The 18,189-nt window shown below is 47.6% G+C and overlaps 1 protein-coding gene across 1 annotated transcript in view; it reads right to left on the minus strand.

The window, feature by feature from the left end:
• ASRGL1 (asparaginase and isoaspartyl peptidase 1) overlaps nucleotides 1–13,807 on the minus strand; it is a 31,467-nt gene extending 17,660 nt beyond the window's left edge. Inside the window, exons 1-4 of the mRNA XM_054162517.1 lie at nucleotides 13,741–13,807; nucleotides 11,802–12,072; nucleotides 8,242–8,384; nucleotides 2,580–2,734 (exon numbers count right to left, since the gene is read on the minus strand). Coding sequence (XP_054018492.1) covers nucleotides 2,580–2,734; nucleotides 8,242–8,384; nucleotides 11,802–11,988 — 485 coding nt within the window. The 5' untranslated portion in view covers nucleotides 11,989–12,072; nucleotides 13,741–13,807. The remainder of the gene's footprint in view (nucleotides 1–2,579; nucleotides 2,735–8,241; nucleotides 8,385–11,801; nucleotides 12,073–13,740) is intronic.
• Nucleotides 13,808–18,189: the final 4,382 nt, after the last annotated feature.

The following is an 18,189-nucleotide window of genomic DNA, read 5'->3' on the forward strand; positions in this document are numbered from 1 at the left end:
GCTCTTTAAGGTCCCTTCCAACCCAAGCCATTCTATGAATCTGTAAACTGTGAGAGTAATGGAAGCATACAGATGGCATCTGCTGCTGGCAGCTGAGCTGTTTTGAGCACTCAGCTGGCAACAAATGACAAAGTGAATGTGCCCCACACCTCTTCTGAGCAAACAGACAACTACACTCTAGTGCTTACTGTTTCTTTAAACGTTTCTGTTGCTTCTTTGTGCTTCTTCAGAACAAAGCCAAAAGAGATACAAACAAGCTCATACACAGCTAGTTGACTCAGAACCATTGCCAAGGCAGGCAAAACTGTCTAAGTAGAGATCGTACAATCATCCCTCTATGGTTAATTACCAATAGCAGCAAGAACCAAGACATTGAGGTACTGAAGCAGGTCCAGAGAAGGGCAACACAGTTGATGAAAGGTCTGGAGAACATGCCTGGGGAGGAGCAGCTGAGGGAATTGGGGGTGTTCAGCCTGGAGAAAAGGAGGCTGGGGGGAGACCTCATTGCTCTCTACAGCTCCCTGAAAGGAGGTTGGGGTTAGTCTCTTCTCCCTAGAATCAGGTGACAGAACAAGGGGAAATGGCCTGAAATTGTGCCAGGGGAGGGTTAGGTTGGAGATGAGGAAAAATTTCTTTGCTGCAAGAGTGATCAGGGACTGGCACAGGCTGCCCAGGGAGGTCGTGGTGTCTCCATCCCTGGAGGTGTTCAGGAAATGTGTGGCCATGGTACCTGTGGACATGGTTTAGTGGCCATGGTGGTGTTGGGCTGCTGGTTGGATTGGATGATCTCAGAAGTCTTTTTCAACCCAAACAATTCTGTAACTCTCTAAGCACCTGCAGTGTAGCAGAGGATGCTGTTTGTAGCAATGATTCTGTTATTCAAGAACTGTCATTGTGCATGCAGTTCATGCAGGGACTAGAAGCCCAGCTGCTACCTGATAGGTGGACTCAGCTGCCTTTCTGTGGAGTTCTCAGGTAATCTCCAGAAATTCTTGACAGAGATATGGTCAGAATCATTGGACCGAGACTGAAGGAAAACCAAACTGCACTTTCTTCTCAGCAAAAGGTGCAGGAGATGCCACATTGTATGTGCAATGGAATCAGAAGCTTTAAGCATAAATGAATGTAGACTTCTAACCAGCACAGGAGAAAGATCTCCCTTACGGAGATATCAGCTTTTGCTTGGAAAGCCATGAACCCCCATGGTTTCCCACATTGTTAGGATCAAAGGACTGGATGTAATATACACACCAGCCTTCAAATTCCCAGTCTGTTCTGGTGTTAGCCTGCCTCTCACTACTTCACCTTCTGTCTGTTCATCTCAGGTATGTTTCTGCATGAACACTATGGACAGAACAGGCAAAAAGGACATTCCACGGGTAACCTGGGGCTGTTCAGTCTGGAGAAGAGAAGGCTGAAAGGGGAGCTGATCAATGTCCATCAATATCTGAGGGGTGGTTGTCAAGAAGGTGCCAGGCTCTTTGAAAAGAGTGGTGCCCAGCGATAGGACAAGGAGTGATGGACACAAACTGGAACCCAGGAGGTTCCATCTCAACATGAGGAGAAACTTCTTTACTATGAGGGAGTAGAACACTGGAACAGGCTGCCAAGAGAGGCTGTGGAGTCTCCTTCTCCTTCTAATCCTGTCTGGATACATTCCTGTGTGACCTGCCCTAGGTGATCCTGCTCTGGCAGGGATTGGACTCAATGGTCTCCAAAGGTCCCTTTCAGCCCCTAACATTCTGTGATTCGGTGATACATGACCAAATGGGCTTATAAAAGAAGACCTTGTGAATTTAGGATGATGTTTGGGGCACTGGTTGGCAGAAAAAAGAACAGTACGGTTAAGACAAGAAAAAGTCTTGAGCCCTTCAGAAATGTACAAGCCTCTGCTATCAAATACTCCAGAAGATGACAATGCTGAAATGGAAGGTGTCTAACATTGTTGCAAGAGAAAAGAAGAATGAATGGAGACACAGGTGCCATGCCATTCCAACTTACATATTCAGGAGGCATCCCAGCAGGGGCGTCTACACCAGCCTTAAAATTCTTCATAACAAAGAATCACAGAAACACAGAATGTTAGCGGGTCCCGTCCAACCCCTCTGCTACAGCAGGCTACACAGAAACACAGCCCTTGGATAAACCAAGGGTTAAAAAAACCTTCTATTAGATACAAGATAAACTATGACTGGCATCTCATGGTCAAGGAACAACTTCACTTTGTTTACAAGACCATAGTTAAACTTGCTTCACTAGCACCACACAGTGAGGGTGGTGAGACACTGGCACAGGTTGCCCAGGGTGGCTGTGGATGTCCCCTCCCTGGAGGTGTTCAAGGCCAGGCTGGATGAGTCCTGCCCAGCAACCTGGGCTGGGGGGAGGTGTCCCTGCCCATGGCAGGGGGGTGGATCTGGATGATCTTTAAGGTCCCTTCCAACATATACCATTCTATGAAGCTCTGAATTTACGAGCCTCATTTTTCTTTCCATGGCACTCCTCATGTTGTTGCTGTTGCTTGGTTTGGTTTTTAAACTGATTGCAAACAAAATTACCTGAATTTAAGAAGAAAAACTTACTTCTGAAACTCTGCAGGGTTGGAATCTGGCTCAAGGTTCTTCTTCCATCTTTCCAGAGATCTCTTGGTGATGAGTTTCTCTCCAGGAGTCTCAGGAATGCCCATGGCCTGAGCGAAGAGATGTGCACCACTCTCTGTCAGCAGCATGTGCTTCGTCTGCAGGAGACAAGAGATTTCCTTGGCAATTTTTATTCCACATTGTACCCAGCAGTATTTATTATCACTCTTTATTTTTAGAAGCATCCACACAAAGACACTCCCAGTTTCATCAGTTTCAACTTGCTACATTTCTGTACCTCTGGCCTCTTCCACCAGCTGGTAAAATCCTTCAGCTCTCCATAACACAGAAACCAAGCCTTTGTTAGTAGTAAAGAACTGATTTATCTGATTAATATTTGTTGTAGTAGGAGAAGAAAAAAGGGGAAATTTGCTCTTTTGCTGATTTAAAGGCAACTTCTTTGATCTGTTTCCAGTCAATCAGCAAATCACTACTTAACTGTTTTGTCCAGTTAACTAAGAGATCTAGAAGGATCTAACTTAGAAGCTATCAATGGTAAATAAATTTCTGTTCTGTTTGGAAGTATTAAACCTCATGAGAATAGCCAAAAACATAAACCTCCTACACTGAAGTGTTTCTTAAGATACAATCATAGAAGGGTTTGGGTTGGAAGTGACCTCTAAAGGTCACCCAGTCCATGAGGGTGGTGGAACACTGGAAGAGGTTGCCCAGGGAGGTGGTTGAGGCCCCGTCCCTGGAGATATTCAAAAGGAGGCTCAACAGCGCTCTGGGCAACCTGCTCTAGGTTGGGGATGTCCCTGCTGAGTCTAGAGGGGTTGAACTGGATCTTTGGAGGTCCCTACCAACCTAAACCATTCCATGATCCTTGGTTTGCAAATTCCCATGCCATTTTATTGACAAATGAAGTCCTCAATTCATGAGAGCATTGTTTTAGGAAACAAGAATAAGGGTTAGAAGGAAGAAGCCTTCTGTGTATGTAAAAGTGAGCAGCAGGCTTTCATGCTGTGAAGACAACCAGAGACCTCCCTGTCTCTAACAGAGCCAACTTGAAAGCCAACTTCTTTGTGCAACACTGCCCTCCTCTGCCACTAAACCTCCAAAAAACAAGGCCAAATAATTCAGGTTGGGATTGGCTTTGTGTACTTTGGGTGTTATTATTAGGAAACACATTGAACTTTTCTTTTGACTTTGTCTGTGCCAGAGGCCTGTGTCATCCAGCACTTGCTTTCTTCAGCAAACAAGACTCTGTATCACCCTTTAATGGAGGTTCTTGGGTTTTTTTTAAATGATTTTATGAAAAAACTTCCATTTTTTTACAATAACTAATTCAAAGGGTTCCCCCCCCCAATGCAGATTCTGATAACACACCCACCTCTCTCAGCCGCACAAACAACAAACACTTGCATGGAGAGGAATAAGCTGCTCTGGAAAACACCAGGAGGGGGATCTCATCAATGCTGATCAATACTTGAAGGATGGGTGTCAGGAGGGTGGGACAAGGCTTTGTTCAGTGGTGCGCAGCAACAGGGCAAGGGGCAATGGGCACAAACTGGAACATAAGAACTTTCACCTAAACATGAGGAGGAACTTCCAGAGCACTGGAACAGGCTGCCCAGGGAGGCTGTGAAGTCTCCTTCTCTGGAGACATTCAAAACCCACCTGGACATGTTCCTGTGTGACCTTCTTCAGGTGAACCTGCCTTGGCAGAAGGGTTGGTAGACTGGTAAGACTTTGTGTTTGGCTTTGGGTTTTGTTTGTTTGGGGGTTTTGTTTGTTTTGGTTTTTGGTTGGTTGGTTGGGTTTTTTGTGGGGTTTATATTTTGGGGTTTTTTTCTGTTCTCAGTGAAAGAAGGTCTTTTAACAAGAATTTCATTTGGTTTTCTCTTCAATGCACCCTGCCAATCAAAACTACAGGTAGGAGAGGGAAGTTGTGGACGCTCCCTCCATGGGTATGTTCAAGGCCAGGCTGGATGACGCCTTGGGCAACCTGGGGTGGTGAGAGGTGTTGGAACTAGATGATCTTGAAGGTCCTTTCCAACCTAACACAAACAACCAAAAGCACATTTTTCTGTCTCATCTTTCTGCAGTTTCATGAATCTGTTTGCTAACTTGGAAGTGCTTTGTTTTTCTGAGGACATATTCATACAAAGTAACCCATAAGTTTCCACAGGTCTTACCAGCAAACAACAAATGTTGGCAAGTTTAATTAATTTCATGGGAAACACAGAAGAGGAAAAACCCTCAGAGCTCTGCAGCTGGCCTGAACTTCAGCTGATCACAGTTCTTTACTTAACAAGGCTGGTAGTGTGCAGGGCACAGCAAAATGTGTACCTTTGCCTTCTAAGCTCAATTCTCTTTGGTCTAAAGGGCTGGCTGATATAGTAGGGGAAAATATAGACTCAAGTTACCTATAGCAATGAATGAGTGCTCTAATGTTCACCAGCTGTTCATCTCATGAAATGTGGGAGCTGAGAGCACTACAATGTCCCATTAAAAAAAAAAAAAGCCATTTCAATACATCAAACGGGAGTAATTCAGCAGGAATTTAACTGCTTGCTTAAGGATTTGTTGAATTAGTTAACAGACTAACCTACTTCTATCTCTAAAGACGGAGTAAATCATGAATAGAAATTATTCCGGTGCCCTTTTTTCTTCTTAGACAAGTTTGAGCCCAGTGGGAATGGGACAGCACACAGGATGAACGTGCACCACCACTCTAGAAGAGCTGCTCTGGCCACCAGATGGAGCCCAGATTGTTCCAGATTAGAATGACAAAAAACTACAAGCAGGTGGGGAGGGCATTTAAGGGTTGGTTGTTCTGGGAAGCTGCAGATTTCAGAATTCCTTAGGGCACCAAGGCATCTCAGAATTACTGGGCAATAAGCATCCTAACATACAGTAACACTGCAGTGGAAGTGGTGTCCCTCAGGGCTCTGTACTGAGACCTGTGCTGTTCAATGTTTGTATCACTGCCATAGACAAAGGGATCCAGGCACCATCAGCAGTGTGCAGATGGCACCAAGCTGAGTGGTGCTGTCAATACCTCAGAGGGACAGGATGGGATCCAGAGGGACCTAGACAAGCTGCAGAGGTGGCTCAGGCGAGCCTCATGAGTTTCAACAAGAGCAAATGCAGGGCTCTGCACCTGGGGTGGAACTCTGTCAGTACAGACTGGGGGAGGAGGGGATAGAAAGCAGCCCTGAGGAAAAGGACTTGGGGATGCTGGTGGGGGAGAAGCTGGCCAGGAGCAGGCAGTGTGAGACTGCAGCACAGAAGGCTAATGGCAGCCTGGACTGCATCCAAAGCAGTGCGGCCAGAGATGGAGAGCAGGGATCCTGCCCCTCTGCTCTGGGAACAGTGAGACTCTGGAACAGGATGCCCAGGAAGGCTGTAGATGCCTCCTGACAGGGGGCTGGATAAGACCTTGAGCAGCTGAGTCTAGTTGAGAGGTGACCCTGCCCATGGTGAGGAGGTTGGAGTAGAGGAGCTCTGAGGTACCTTCCAACCTAACATTCTATGACTGTATGATTATACCTCACAGGCTCAGAGGATGTTAGGGGTTGGAAGGGACCTCTGGAGATCACCCAGTCCAACCCCCCCTGCCAGAGCAGGACCACAGAATCCAACACAGGTCACACAGGAACTTATCAAGATGGGTCTTGAAAAGTCTCCAGAGGAGACTCCACAAACTCACTGGGCAGCCTGTTATAAAGTGCTCTGTGACCCTCAAAGTAAAGAAGTTTCTCCTCATGTTGAGGGGGAACCTCCTGTGCTGTAGTTTCCATCCACTGCCCCTTGTCCTATCCTAGCTGAGCAGAGCCTGTCCTCTCCCTCCTGACACCCAGCCCTCAGATATTTATAATCATTTACTCGATCCCCCCCTTAATCATCCTTGTAGATGAATGTTAAGATTTCCTTTCAAATGTGGCCTCAACCCTTCTGAACACCAGAAGCACCACACAATGACAAGAAGCCCCTGTAGGAGTCAAGAGCAAAGGGGGTTTTGCTGGGGGACCTTTTTACTTTGGTTTATTTTTTAAGAACTCTTTGGAAAATTATGTTCCCAAAACCCAACAGTTGTTATGATTTCCTTCTTGTTGACTTAAATGAGATTTTGTCACAGAGAGGACAACAGGAAAAAAAGTCATTGGGCAGAATATGAACTGTACAAGGGGCACTAAAAGAAGTTATTTAGAGAAAGAAAAATAAACTACAACATGCCAGAAGAAATCTCTGCCCCCAACCTTCTACCTACATTCTCAAATCTTGAAAGATTTGGTCACCTATTTATTTGTTCTAGCTAAAGGACAGAATAAAACCAATCTGAAGGAATAAAAAGCTTGTTCGTCACTTACTTTAAGAAGCTTAAGTGAAATGTATGTCTCCTAGAAAAGTATTTATCATAAAGGCTTCAGTGAAACCAGAACTGCCCACTAAAGAATTTGTATTAAATACTTTAGTGGGAAGTTCTGGTTTGAAAAGCAGAACTATCTTGCTGTTCAGGGCAAAACAGAATTCCAGTCTTCTTCAGAGGTTGCTGAGGACAAATTATATTGCAGTCATCTTTATAGATCATCAAGAGGTTTTGTTTCCTCCAAAGTTCTACTGAAAGGTTAAAAATAAATCTTCTTTGTTAATGAGTGGTTTTGCAAATATGAACCCTTTACAACAACCCTAGAATTTTTTGGGTTGGAAAAGCCTTCTAAGATCATCCAGTCCCACATCAACCCAACACCACCATGGCCACTAAACCATGTCCCAGACTGCCATGGGCACAGGTTTCTTGAATGCCTCCAGGGACAGTGACTGCATCACCTCCCTGGGCAGCCTGTGCCAGTGCCTGACATGGGACAGCTGCACTAACAGGATGGAAAATGTAAACTCCAGGTAACGGCAGAACACATGGACATGGACAGCCTAATCCACACCAGTTCTGTGTTTCTGGAAAATGAGAGGCCTGAAGTGGCAGATATTAGTGGGACTTCTGCTCCACATTTCAGCAAGCTCAGGTAGTCCAGAGGGTTCCTGGCTTGTAGCAGGAGCACATTCTCACAGCACTGTCCATACTGGGAGAGTTTCCTACACAAATAAACCCACAGAATCCAGAGGTGCTCTCCCTCTGTGCAGGGAGAGTACAAGGGATCTGCTGCAGAGAGTCCAGTGGAGACCTGAACCTTTCTGCTATGAAGAGAGACTGAGAGCCCAGGGGTTGTTTGGTGTGGAGAAGGCTGAGAGGGGATCTGATCAATGTCTATCAATAGCTGAGGGATGGGTGTCAGCATGAAGGTGCCAGGCTCTTTTCAGGGGTGCCCACTGGCAGGACAAGGAAAAACAGTTACAAGCTGGAAGCCAGGAGACTCTACCTCTACATAGGGAGAGACTTCTTAACTGTGAGGGTGCAGAGCCCTGGAGCTGGCTGCCCAGAGCGGCTGTGGAGTCTCCCTCTCTGGAGACTTTCCAAACCACCCTGGATGTGTTCCTGTGTGACCTGCCCTGAGTGCTCCTGCGGTGGCAGGGGGGTGGAGTGGATGATCTCCCAAGGTCCCTTCCAACCCCTACCATCCTGTGATTGCAATGTATCAATACACCAGCTGAATTTCTAAGGGAGAAAAGCACATCCCACTGCAGTGCATTCTCAGCATACCTTTTCCATGACAAGTCGAGCAAGTTTGATTGGATTTGCTACACATTTAACTGCAGACACTGCTCCAGAGTCTAAATTTTTTCCATCCATGATAATGGCATCCATTTCTACTTCACCTTTTTCATTTAGAACAGATCCACAGCCTAAAGATAAAAATAAAGATAATATAAATAGAAGAATCAGGAAGGAAGAGAAAAAGGCATTAAGAGTTACCCATCAGGTGATTGAATTAGCAAATCTTGTCAAGCAAACTCTTTTCCAGTTTGCTGCCTGACTTACTGAAAGTATCCCCTGAATACAAAGAAAGCAGCAGAAACTCTGCTGAGTGTAACCACAAACTGTTAACTGAAGCCTTGCAGAGTACAAACATTTACTTTAAAATTGTTTTATTTTTATAATGTGAAAAATACACTTCTAATGCTGCCTAAAATGAAATACTAGGTGTGGAAGTCAAAATGACCAATAATCATGAACAGAATTCCTTATCCCACAGATCACAGAACCATAGAATCATAGAATGATAGGAAGACACCCCCAGAGATCACCAAGTGCAACCCCCCTGCCAGAGCAGGACCATGCAGGACAGGTCATACAGCAATGCATCCAGACCGGTTTTTAAAGTCTCCAGAGAAGGAGACTCCACAACCTCTGTGGGCAGCCTGCTCCAGGGTTCCAGCATCCTCACAGCAAAGAAATTCCTCCTCATGTTGAAGCCTGTGTTCCAGCTTATACCCACTGTTTCTGGCGCTATCACTGGGCACCACCAAAAAGGGCCTTGCACCTTCATCCTGACGCCCACCCCTCAGCTATTGATAGACATTGATCACATCCCATCCCAGCCTTCTCCTCTCCAGATTAAACAGCCCCAGGGCTCTCAGTCTCTCTTCACAGCAGAGATGTTCAAGTCTCCCAAGCAATCTTGTAGCTCTCCCTTGGACTCTCTCCAGCAGGTCTTTCTCTCTTGAACTGGGGATCCCAAAACTGGACACAGTATTGCAGGTGTGGTCTCACCAGGGCAGAGCAGAGAGGGAGGAGAACCTCCCTAGACCTGCTGCACTTCCAATGCACAAGTCACTAAAATGGTAGTTTCAGGCAACTGTATTGTTTCTTGGCCCCTCTACCAAGATTCATTGAATGGTTTGGGTTGCAAGGGGCCTTAGAGATCATCTAGTTCCAGCCCCACTGCCATGGGCAGGGACACCTTCCACTAAAACAGGTTGCTGAATGCCCTGTCCAGCCTGGCCTCAAACACCTCCAGGGAGGGAACACCCATGACCTCCTGGGGCAACCTGTTCCAGTGTCTCCCCACCCTCACTGTAAAGAATTTCCTTCTAATATGTCTAGCAGCATCTACACAGCATGGCTGTGTACATGCACAGCATTCAGAGAAGGACACCACTGATTGTTATGCCCACTCTTTAGGGCTGTCTCTTGGCAATGTCTGTCTTTTCCTAGAAAATATTACCATAAACCTGTTTTTTCTTGTACAAGGACAGATACCACACAGTGAGTTTTAAGCAGCCACTGCAATCAGGGCCTTTCCCACACAGCTTTCAGCTCATTTTTGCCAGCTACTGAGAGCAGATTTATCTAATAAGTGTTAACACAATTAGATGTATCTGTAAGTGATTACCATTTAGTCAAACGTGACCTAGGGCTTAAGGCACAAGTAAAAGTTAAATGAGAGAATCTCACCCTTATAATAGTACACACCTCTAAGTCCCCTTCATCATTTCAGGCTGAATCCCCCCGAAATCAAGATGGTCAACCCAAGTTAGTAACAAAGCACTTCACGTGAAGTAGAAGCTCTCCCAGACTTTCAATTACAAGATGAGGAGGAACAAGAGAAGCTCTGCAACCCAAGTGTGCATACAACTAATAGATGTGTTATCTGAAACACTCAACACTGACAGCTCTCTCCATGTCCATTCCTGACACACCTTAGTGAGAGTGGGGAAATATTGTTCAGGTATTGACATTAATTAACATTCAACGTCAGGAAATGCAGTTATGGACCCTTACAGGATAAATCCATCATTCGTATCATAGACCAATAGAATGGTAGGGGTGGGAAGGGACCTCTGCAGATCACCGAGTCCAACCCCACTGCTAAAGGTTTGTCTAGATCACACTGGACAAGAACACATCCAGGCAGGTATGAATGTCTCCATCATCCTGGCATATTTACAAAAGCCCTAACTACAAGCACGAATGACCCAACCCAGAGCTCCTGTTACCAAAACTTAGATTTGCTGCAGCAAAAGGTCAAGTATGAAGGCTTAAACACTGCTGCAAGATGTATTCAAGTGCCTTAAACATGAACATGGGCTAAACATACTCCATTAAGGGGTTTGTGTCTTAAAACTCAATACACAGTACAGCAAGAGGAAAAGATTAACCTCAAAGTGCTATGACACCGCAAAAATAAAGTCATCACAGAATGTTAGGGGTTGGAAAGGACCTCAAAAGAGCATCCAGTCTGCCCCCCCCACCAAACCAGGACCACACAAAGCAGGTTACACAGGCACACATCCAGCTGGGTTTTGAATGTCTCCAGGAAGGAGACTCCACAACTTCTCTGGGCAGCCTGCTCCTGTGTTTTATCACTGTCACAATGAAAAAGTTTTTCCTTATGTTCACATAGAACCTCCTCTGCTTCAGCTTGCAGCCGCTGCCTCATGTCACTGGATATCTCTGAGAAGATACAAAACTGGCAGGTATAAAACAATGAAAAATGAGAGCAATTCATCCGTCTAAGTGTACTCACAAGAAACTATAGTACATACCACACTGTTTTATTGGGTAAACTACTTTGTGTTATCAGTATTTACTGCACTGCAATGTGTATAATTCAAAGAAAAGGCAAGCCAGCTTTTGCAGAAGCAGGGCAAAACACTTGGCTGACAGTGTGGGCTTGCAGCACAGAAGGCCAAGGGCAGCCTGGGCAGCATCAAAAGCAGCGTGGCCAGAAACGAGACAGAGGAGATTCTGCCACTCTGTTCTCAGGAGACCTCATCTGCAGTGCTGTGTCCAGCTCTGGAGCCCTCAGCACAGGAAGGACATGGACCTGATGGAGAGGGTCCAGAGGAGGGCCATGAAAATGCTCAGGAGTTGGAGCAGCTCTGCCACAAGGACACACTGAGGGAACGGGGGGTGTTCAGCCTGGAGAAGAGAAGGCTCCAGGGAAACCTAAGAGCAGCCTTGCAGGACCTGAAGGGGCTGCAAGAAGGCTGCAGAGAGACTGTTGGCAAAGGCCTGCAGGGACAGCAGCAGGGACAATGGCTTCAAAGCAGAGCAGCTTGAGCTTGGAGGTGAGGAACAAGTTCTGCAGCAGGAGGGTGGTGGAACCCTGGCACAGGTTGCCCAATGGTTGAGGCCCCATCCCTGGAGATGTTCAAGACGAGGCTGGACAGGGCTCTGGGCAACCTGATCCAGTTGGGGATGTCCCTGCTGAGTGCAGAGGGGTTGGACTGGATGAGCTTTGGATGTCCCTTCTGGCCCAGATCATTCTATGACCATTAAATTATGATTCTAAACCCACTTTGTCCTTGCAAAGTTACCTGCATTAAAGTGAGGATCATCCTCCATGGACCGCACTGCCTCCTCAACTGCATCTAGGGCACTGCCTCCCTGTTTCAGGAGGCTATACCCTTGCAGAGCAGCTCTGATCACACCAGCACGACATCCCTCTTCTCGTTCCTTAAAGATCCGCCCAGCTCCACCATGCACCACAATCACAGGTTTCATTCCAGCAAAGTCCTCCTGAGGTTCCCAGCTCTGCACACAGGTTACTGCCAATTAGCATGTGTTCCCTTCCACATGGAGAGAGATCTGCATGTTAGTTAATAGATTATGGTTAGTTTGACTGCAAACTTCTTGTGCCCAGAACGATAGAGGACTGAAGACCTGACACAAGGAAAGGCTGAGAGAGATGGGGTTGTTCAGCCTTCAGAAGAGAAGCAGTGCATAAAGGGTGGCTGCCAGGAGCATGGAGACTCCCTTTTAGCAAGGAGTCCCATGGAAAAGACAAGGGGCAATGGGCACAAGTTACTGCTGAGGAGATTCCCATTGGACTCCAGAAATGTTTCCCCATGGGAACAGTCAGAGACTGGAATCACCTCCCAAGGGAAGCAGTGGACTCCCCTGCAGTGCTCAGGTTTAAGACTCATCCTGACAGGGTGCTAGGCCAGCTCAGAACAAGGGGACACAGTCTCAAGCTGCTCCAGGGGAGGTTTAAACTCAAAATGAGGAGGAAGTTCTTCACTGAGCGAGTTGTTCGTCATTGGAATGGGCTGCCCAGGGAGGTGGTGGAGTCACCGTCCCTGGAGGTGTTCAAGAGGAGACTGGACGTGGCACTTGGTGCCATGGTCTAGTCCTGAGGTCTGTGGAGACAGGTTGGACTCAGTGATCCTTGGGGCCTCTTCCAACCTTAGTTATACTGTGATACTGTGATTTCAACAATCCTATCACCTAGAAAGGTTGGACCTTCCAACCTGGCATTCTACAATTCATTCTACCTTTCAGGAAGATGAGTACCCACACGACAGAGCTCCCATTTCAAGTCCAGAATGGAGGCAACCTCAATGCAGCATTGAAGCTTTCCCTGTTTTGAGCATGGGCTGGGCCAGATGACCTCTGAAGGCCCCTTCCAGCCTCAGTTACTCTACCGTCTCATGAGGTAGCATGAACCCTGTCTGATGGTATTGTAAGTTAAACAGAAACAAGCACCTGAGCAACCCTTGATCCTGCTAACTGCTCTTCACTAGGCCAGCAGCCCCACTGTTTGCAGCAATAAAACCAGCAATAAAGGGACACGACCCGAGTTAAGAGCTTAACCAGCTCGACTGCCTGCATTTCCAGCCTCTGACCTCTTGCAAAACCTTGTACTTGATGCAGGAGAACAAGACATTCAAAGCTGGCAGGCAAGGGTTTGTTGGTACAGCTCCCAGCCGCCTGCGAGCGACAAATGAGCGCTGCTACACATCGTTGGTGATGGCCATCACGTCTGTGCTTCCAGAACAAACGCCAAGGAGAAGCAGCCTCATCTGCCACCGAAATCTAGGGCACCACAGAGAGAAATCTCTGCACATGAGAATACCGTACCAGCGATGTCGGGAGCCGGTGAAGAACAACATGCAACGGCCTTTCCCCTCCTCCTACACGCAAACCCTTTCGCGTCTCTCCGTCACCCAGGCCAGCCCGGAACCTGCTCGGCAGCCTCGGGAGCAGCACTGCCCCGGTGCGGCTCAGCTCACAGCCCGACGTGGGGCCGAAACGGCCTCCTTTCCACCGCGGATGCCCTAAGCGAGGCGTTTCGAGCCTTTTTCAACGCGCACCTACGCTCTTCCCTCCGCGGGCGCCAGGGTAGGAGGCTAAGGGAGAAGGAACTCAGCACGGACTGTCCCCAGCCGCGGACGGTGGCCCTCCTGCCCGCCCCAGCGCGGCCGCTCGGCCTCACCCGCCCAAGCCCAGAGGGGACAGCGCCGACTCGGAGCCCACCTGCAGCTCCCCGGCGTTCCGGCCACACTGCAGGGCGGGACCGGCGGCTGCGAGCGGGCAGCCCTGCGCCAGGCGGCTTCACTGCCCTCAGCAGGAATGGCGCTCCCCGCCTGCGCTTAGCGCTGACCGCAGTTAAGATGGCGGCGTGCTGCCGTTCGCCCGGCGCTCACCGCGCCGTACGCACCCCGGCCAGGGGCCGGGCGCCGCTGCCTCAGGGCCGGAGGGAGCAGCGCGACCCCACGCGCGGTGGAAGCAGAGCGTGGCGCTATGAGTGCGCTCCTTCCTCAGCCGCGGGAGCGCGGTGCGTGCTGCCGGAGGGGCACCAGCTTGCCTGTACTTGCTTTCCCCTCAGGTTCACTAGGAAGTGGCGCTTCTCCCCGCGATCCAAATACGAGAGCCACCCTGCCCCTCTTCCCTGACCAGGCTGCCTTGTTACCTGTCCCAAAGCTCGGGCTGCCACCTCGAAAGATGCAAGAGGCTCTAGGCCTCGGGGCAGTGCTGGGGATGGTGTGACACAATCACAGATCCATTGGGGTTGGAGAAGACCTCCAAGATGATGAAGACTTTGTATAGAATGTATAGAATAAACCAGGTTGGAAGAGACCTTCAAGATCATCGTGTCCAACCTATCATCCAACACCACCTAATCAACTAACCCATGCAACCAAGCACCCTGTCAAGTCTCCTCCTGAACACCTCCAGTGATGGTGACTCCACCACCTCTCTGGGCAGCCCATTCCAATGGGCAATCACTCTCTCTGTGTAGAACTTCTTCCTAACCTCCAGCCTAAAACCTCCCCTGGTGCAGCCTGAGACTGTGTCCTCTTGTTCTGGTGCTGGTTGCCTGGGAGAAGAGATCAACTGTTAACCCAGCACTGCCCAGTCCCCACTAACCCATGTCCCAGAGCACTGCTTTCCAGGGATGGTGACTCCACCACCTCCCTGGGCAGCCTGTTCCAGGGCTGAAACACTCCAGTGAAGAAATGTTCACTGATGTCCAACCTAAGCCTCACCTGGTGCAACCTGAAGCCATTTCCTCTCATCCTGTCTCTTGTTACCTGGGTGAAGAAAACAACATCCACCTCATTCCAGCCTCCTTCCAGGTAGTCGTAGAGAGCAAGGTCTGCCCTCAGCCTTCTCCTCTCCTTTCCTTTTTCACCGTCCTTCAGATGTGGCCAAAAGTCACTGTTTTCTATCTCCAAATAGTTGAAATGATGGTGTATGTAAGTGACACGAGGAAGGTGTAACAGGCAGAAAGGGAGCCCTGTGATCACAGAGGAGGTGCAAAGGGTCCTGTGTTACAACTTGTCTTTACTAGCAGCCATCGTGGCATTATGAACCTGATGTATAGAAGTACAAAGATTTGCTGGTATTGATAGGTGCATCCCAACTGTCGTATTGGAAGACAGTTAAGAGTAAATAAATGGACACTTCAATACACCCAAAACACTGCAAGAGGGCAATACATTTAAAGCATAGGGGAGGTCTTGTAGCCTGAGATTGTCACCAGCACATGTCCCAGCCTGCCGTCGCGTTGCTGCAAACCAGATGGGGATGAGCTGATCCCAAATAAATTGCAAAGGCAAGAAATAAACTTGCTATTTACTATTAGTGCTTTTAAAATACTAGGCTGATGGTGGAAGAATCAATTGGTTTTCTCTAAAAAGAACTACTAAAAAAGTTCTTCCTGAAAAGGAAAAATATTTGTAGGGTCCTTAAAAAAATAAATAAAAATTCCAGTGTTCCTTGCTTTTGAAGTAAAAATATAAACAAATACTTCTCAAAAGTTACACAAACTCTTCCCAGTGAGCAGCTGGCCTTTTTCCCTGACCATTTTCTCACAGGTCTTTGCTTTTCTGTCTGTTTCGTGGCTCTAGGCTGTGCTGCAGGGAGTCTGATGAGTGCAGCCTATTGCAACCATGCAAGCAGTTGAGGTGACACGGCTGTGCAAAAGGATGAATGTTTATGGCAACGTGCAGTCACTCAAGGTCAGATCTGTTTGGATCCTGAAGATTGGTTTAACATGAATTGGTGTGGTTTAATTAAAAGGAATCACTCTGTTTTTTCAGTGTCACCTGTAGGATTAACAAGGGGAAGTTAAAATTTCATCTGTGAATTAATTGCGAGTACTGCTTGTATGGAATATTTGTCTTGCTTTCAGAGGTGATATCAAAACTAGGTAGTTTAAATTGTTTCATTTGCTTGCATGGGCAACTGAAAACTAAATTTAGATAGTAAACTTATGCTCAAATGTTTAATTATCAGTTACAATCCAGCAAGTCAAGTGTGTCACTTGATAGAACTGGACTAGTCCATCTCTACAGTGGTTTCCTACCTTCAGCCCTCATTGGCAACCATGTTTGCCATTGTGGTCAAATGATTTAAAATTCTTTTTTAAATCATAGAATCTTAGAACTGTTGAGGTTGGAAGAGACCTTTGAGATCAAGTCCAACCACTCACCTTGAGCTCTCATCTCACCACTACTCTTAAAGCCAATACCACTAAACCATGTTCTTAAGTACCACATCCACACACCTCTTAAACACCTCCAGGGGTGGAGACTCCTCCACCTCCCCAGGCATCCTGTCCCAGTGCCTGACAACCCTTTCTGTGAAGACGTTCTTGCTAGTGTCCAACCTGAACCTCACCTCATACGACTTGAGGTTGTTCCCTCTTGCCCTGTCACTTGTTGTGAGAAGAGAACGCTCTCCACCTTGCTCCATCTTCCTTTGTGGTAGTTGTAAGAGCGATGAGATCTCCCCTCCTGTAAAGCTTCTCGGAACTTACTGGAAAAATATTGGTTTTACTTTTATAACTATTATGTAGTTTTTAAAAATCACCATATGGAATTGTGTGTCAGGAATCTGTCCTAAAGCTAGGGAAACTGCTGGGATCATTTTAAAATAATTACTGTAGAAACCTATTGATTTTATTCTTGCTCATGTTAGACTAGACTAGACTAGACTAGAATAGAATTAACCAGGTTGGAAGAGGCCTTTGAGATCATCCAGTCCAACCTATCACCCAACACCATCTAATCAACTAAACCATGGCACCAAGTGCCTCATCCAGGCTCTTCCTAAACACCTCCAATGATGGTGACTCCACCAGCTCCCTGGGCAGCACATTCCAATGGGCAATCACTCTCTCTGTGTAGAATCTCTTCCTAACATCCAGCCTGAACCTCCCCTGGTGCAGCTTGAGACTGTCCTTATGTTCTGGTCCTGCTTGCCTGGGAGAAGAGACCAACCCCCACCTGTCTACAACCTCCCTTCAGGGAGTTGTAGAAGGCAAGAAGGTCTCCCCTGAGCCTCCTCTTCTCCAGGCTAAGCAACCCCAGCTCCCTCAGCCTCTCCTCACAGGGCTGTGCTCCAGACCCCTCCCCAGCTTTGTTGCTCTTCTCTGGACACCTTCCAGCAAATCAATATCTTTCCAAAAATGAGGGGCCCAGAGCTGGACACAGGACTCCAGGTGTGACCTAACCAGTGCTGAGCACAGGGCAGAATGACCTCCCTGTTCCTGCTGGCCGCACTGTTCCTAATGCAGGCCAGGATGCCATTGGCCTTCTTGGCTGCCTGGGCACACTGCAGGCTCATGTTCAGCCTACTATCAACCAGTACCCCCAGGTCCCTCTCTGACTGGCTGCTCTCAGCCACTCTGCCCCTAGCCTGCAGCACTGCCTGGGGTTGCTGTGGCCAATGTGTAGAACCTGGCACTTGGATGTGTTCAATCTCCTGCCCTTGGCCTCTGCCCATCTGTCCAGCCTGTCATGTTCTTAAGAGAGCTTCACATGTTAGAATTGCCAGAGAAGCAATTTTAAAAATACACTGAATAGATGAATCCTTTTGCACGTGCAGCCTGGTGGAGATAAGATTTCCTGCTTGTAGGCTACTTGAAAGAGGTGGGAATGTGCTACCACAGGTGAGTAAAGGCTAGAGGGCTGAAGTGGGGAAGGAATTCATCCCCACAGGCAGGGAACATGTGTATGAGAATGGCCTGATATCATGGGGTCTGCTCTGCATCTCAAGTGAGTAAAATGCCTCCTCTTTTCCTGCAGAACCCATATAATTAAGGACATGTCCTCCTGCTTCTGGAGATAAAATTACTGTAGAATCTCCTTGAAAATTTAATTATAAGAACCCGCAAAGAAAGTAAAATCCATTGAGATGTAACTCTCTTAACTCATGTTCTGGAGGACAGGTCTTATGAGGAGCAGCTGAGGGAACTGAAGAAGCCTGGAGAAGAGAAGGCTCTGGGAAGACCTTATAGCTGCATTTCAGTATCTGAAGGAGACCTACAGGAAGGCTGGGGAGGGACTGTTTAGAAAGGCTTGCAGTGACAGGAGCAATGGTTTGAAACTTGAGCAGGGCAGAGTTAGCTTGGACATCAGGAGGAAGTTCTGCACAGTGAGAGTGGTGACACACTGGAACAGGCTGCACAGGAAAGTG

The sequence above is a fragment of the Dryobates pubescens genome, chromosome 6, assembly GCF_014839835.1.
Source record: "Dryobates pubescens isolate bDryPub1 chromosome 6, bDryPub1.pri, whole genome shotgun sequence".
NCBI classification, from domain to species: Eukaryota; Metazoa; Chordata; class Aves; order Piciformes; family Picidae; genus Dryobates; species Dryobates pubescens.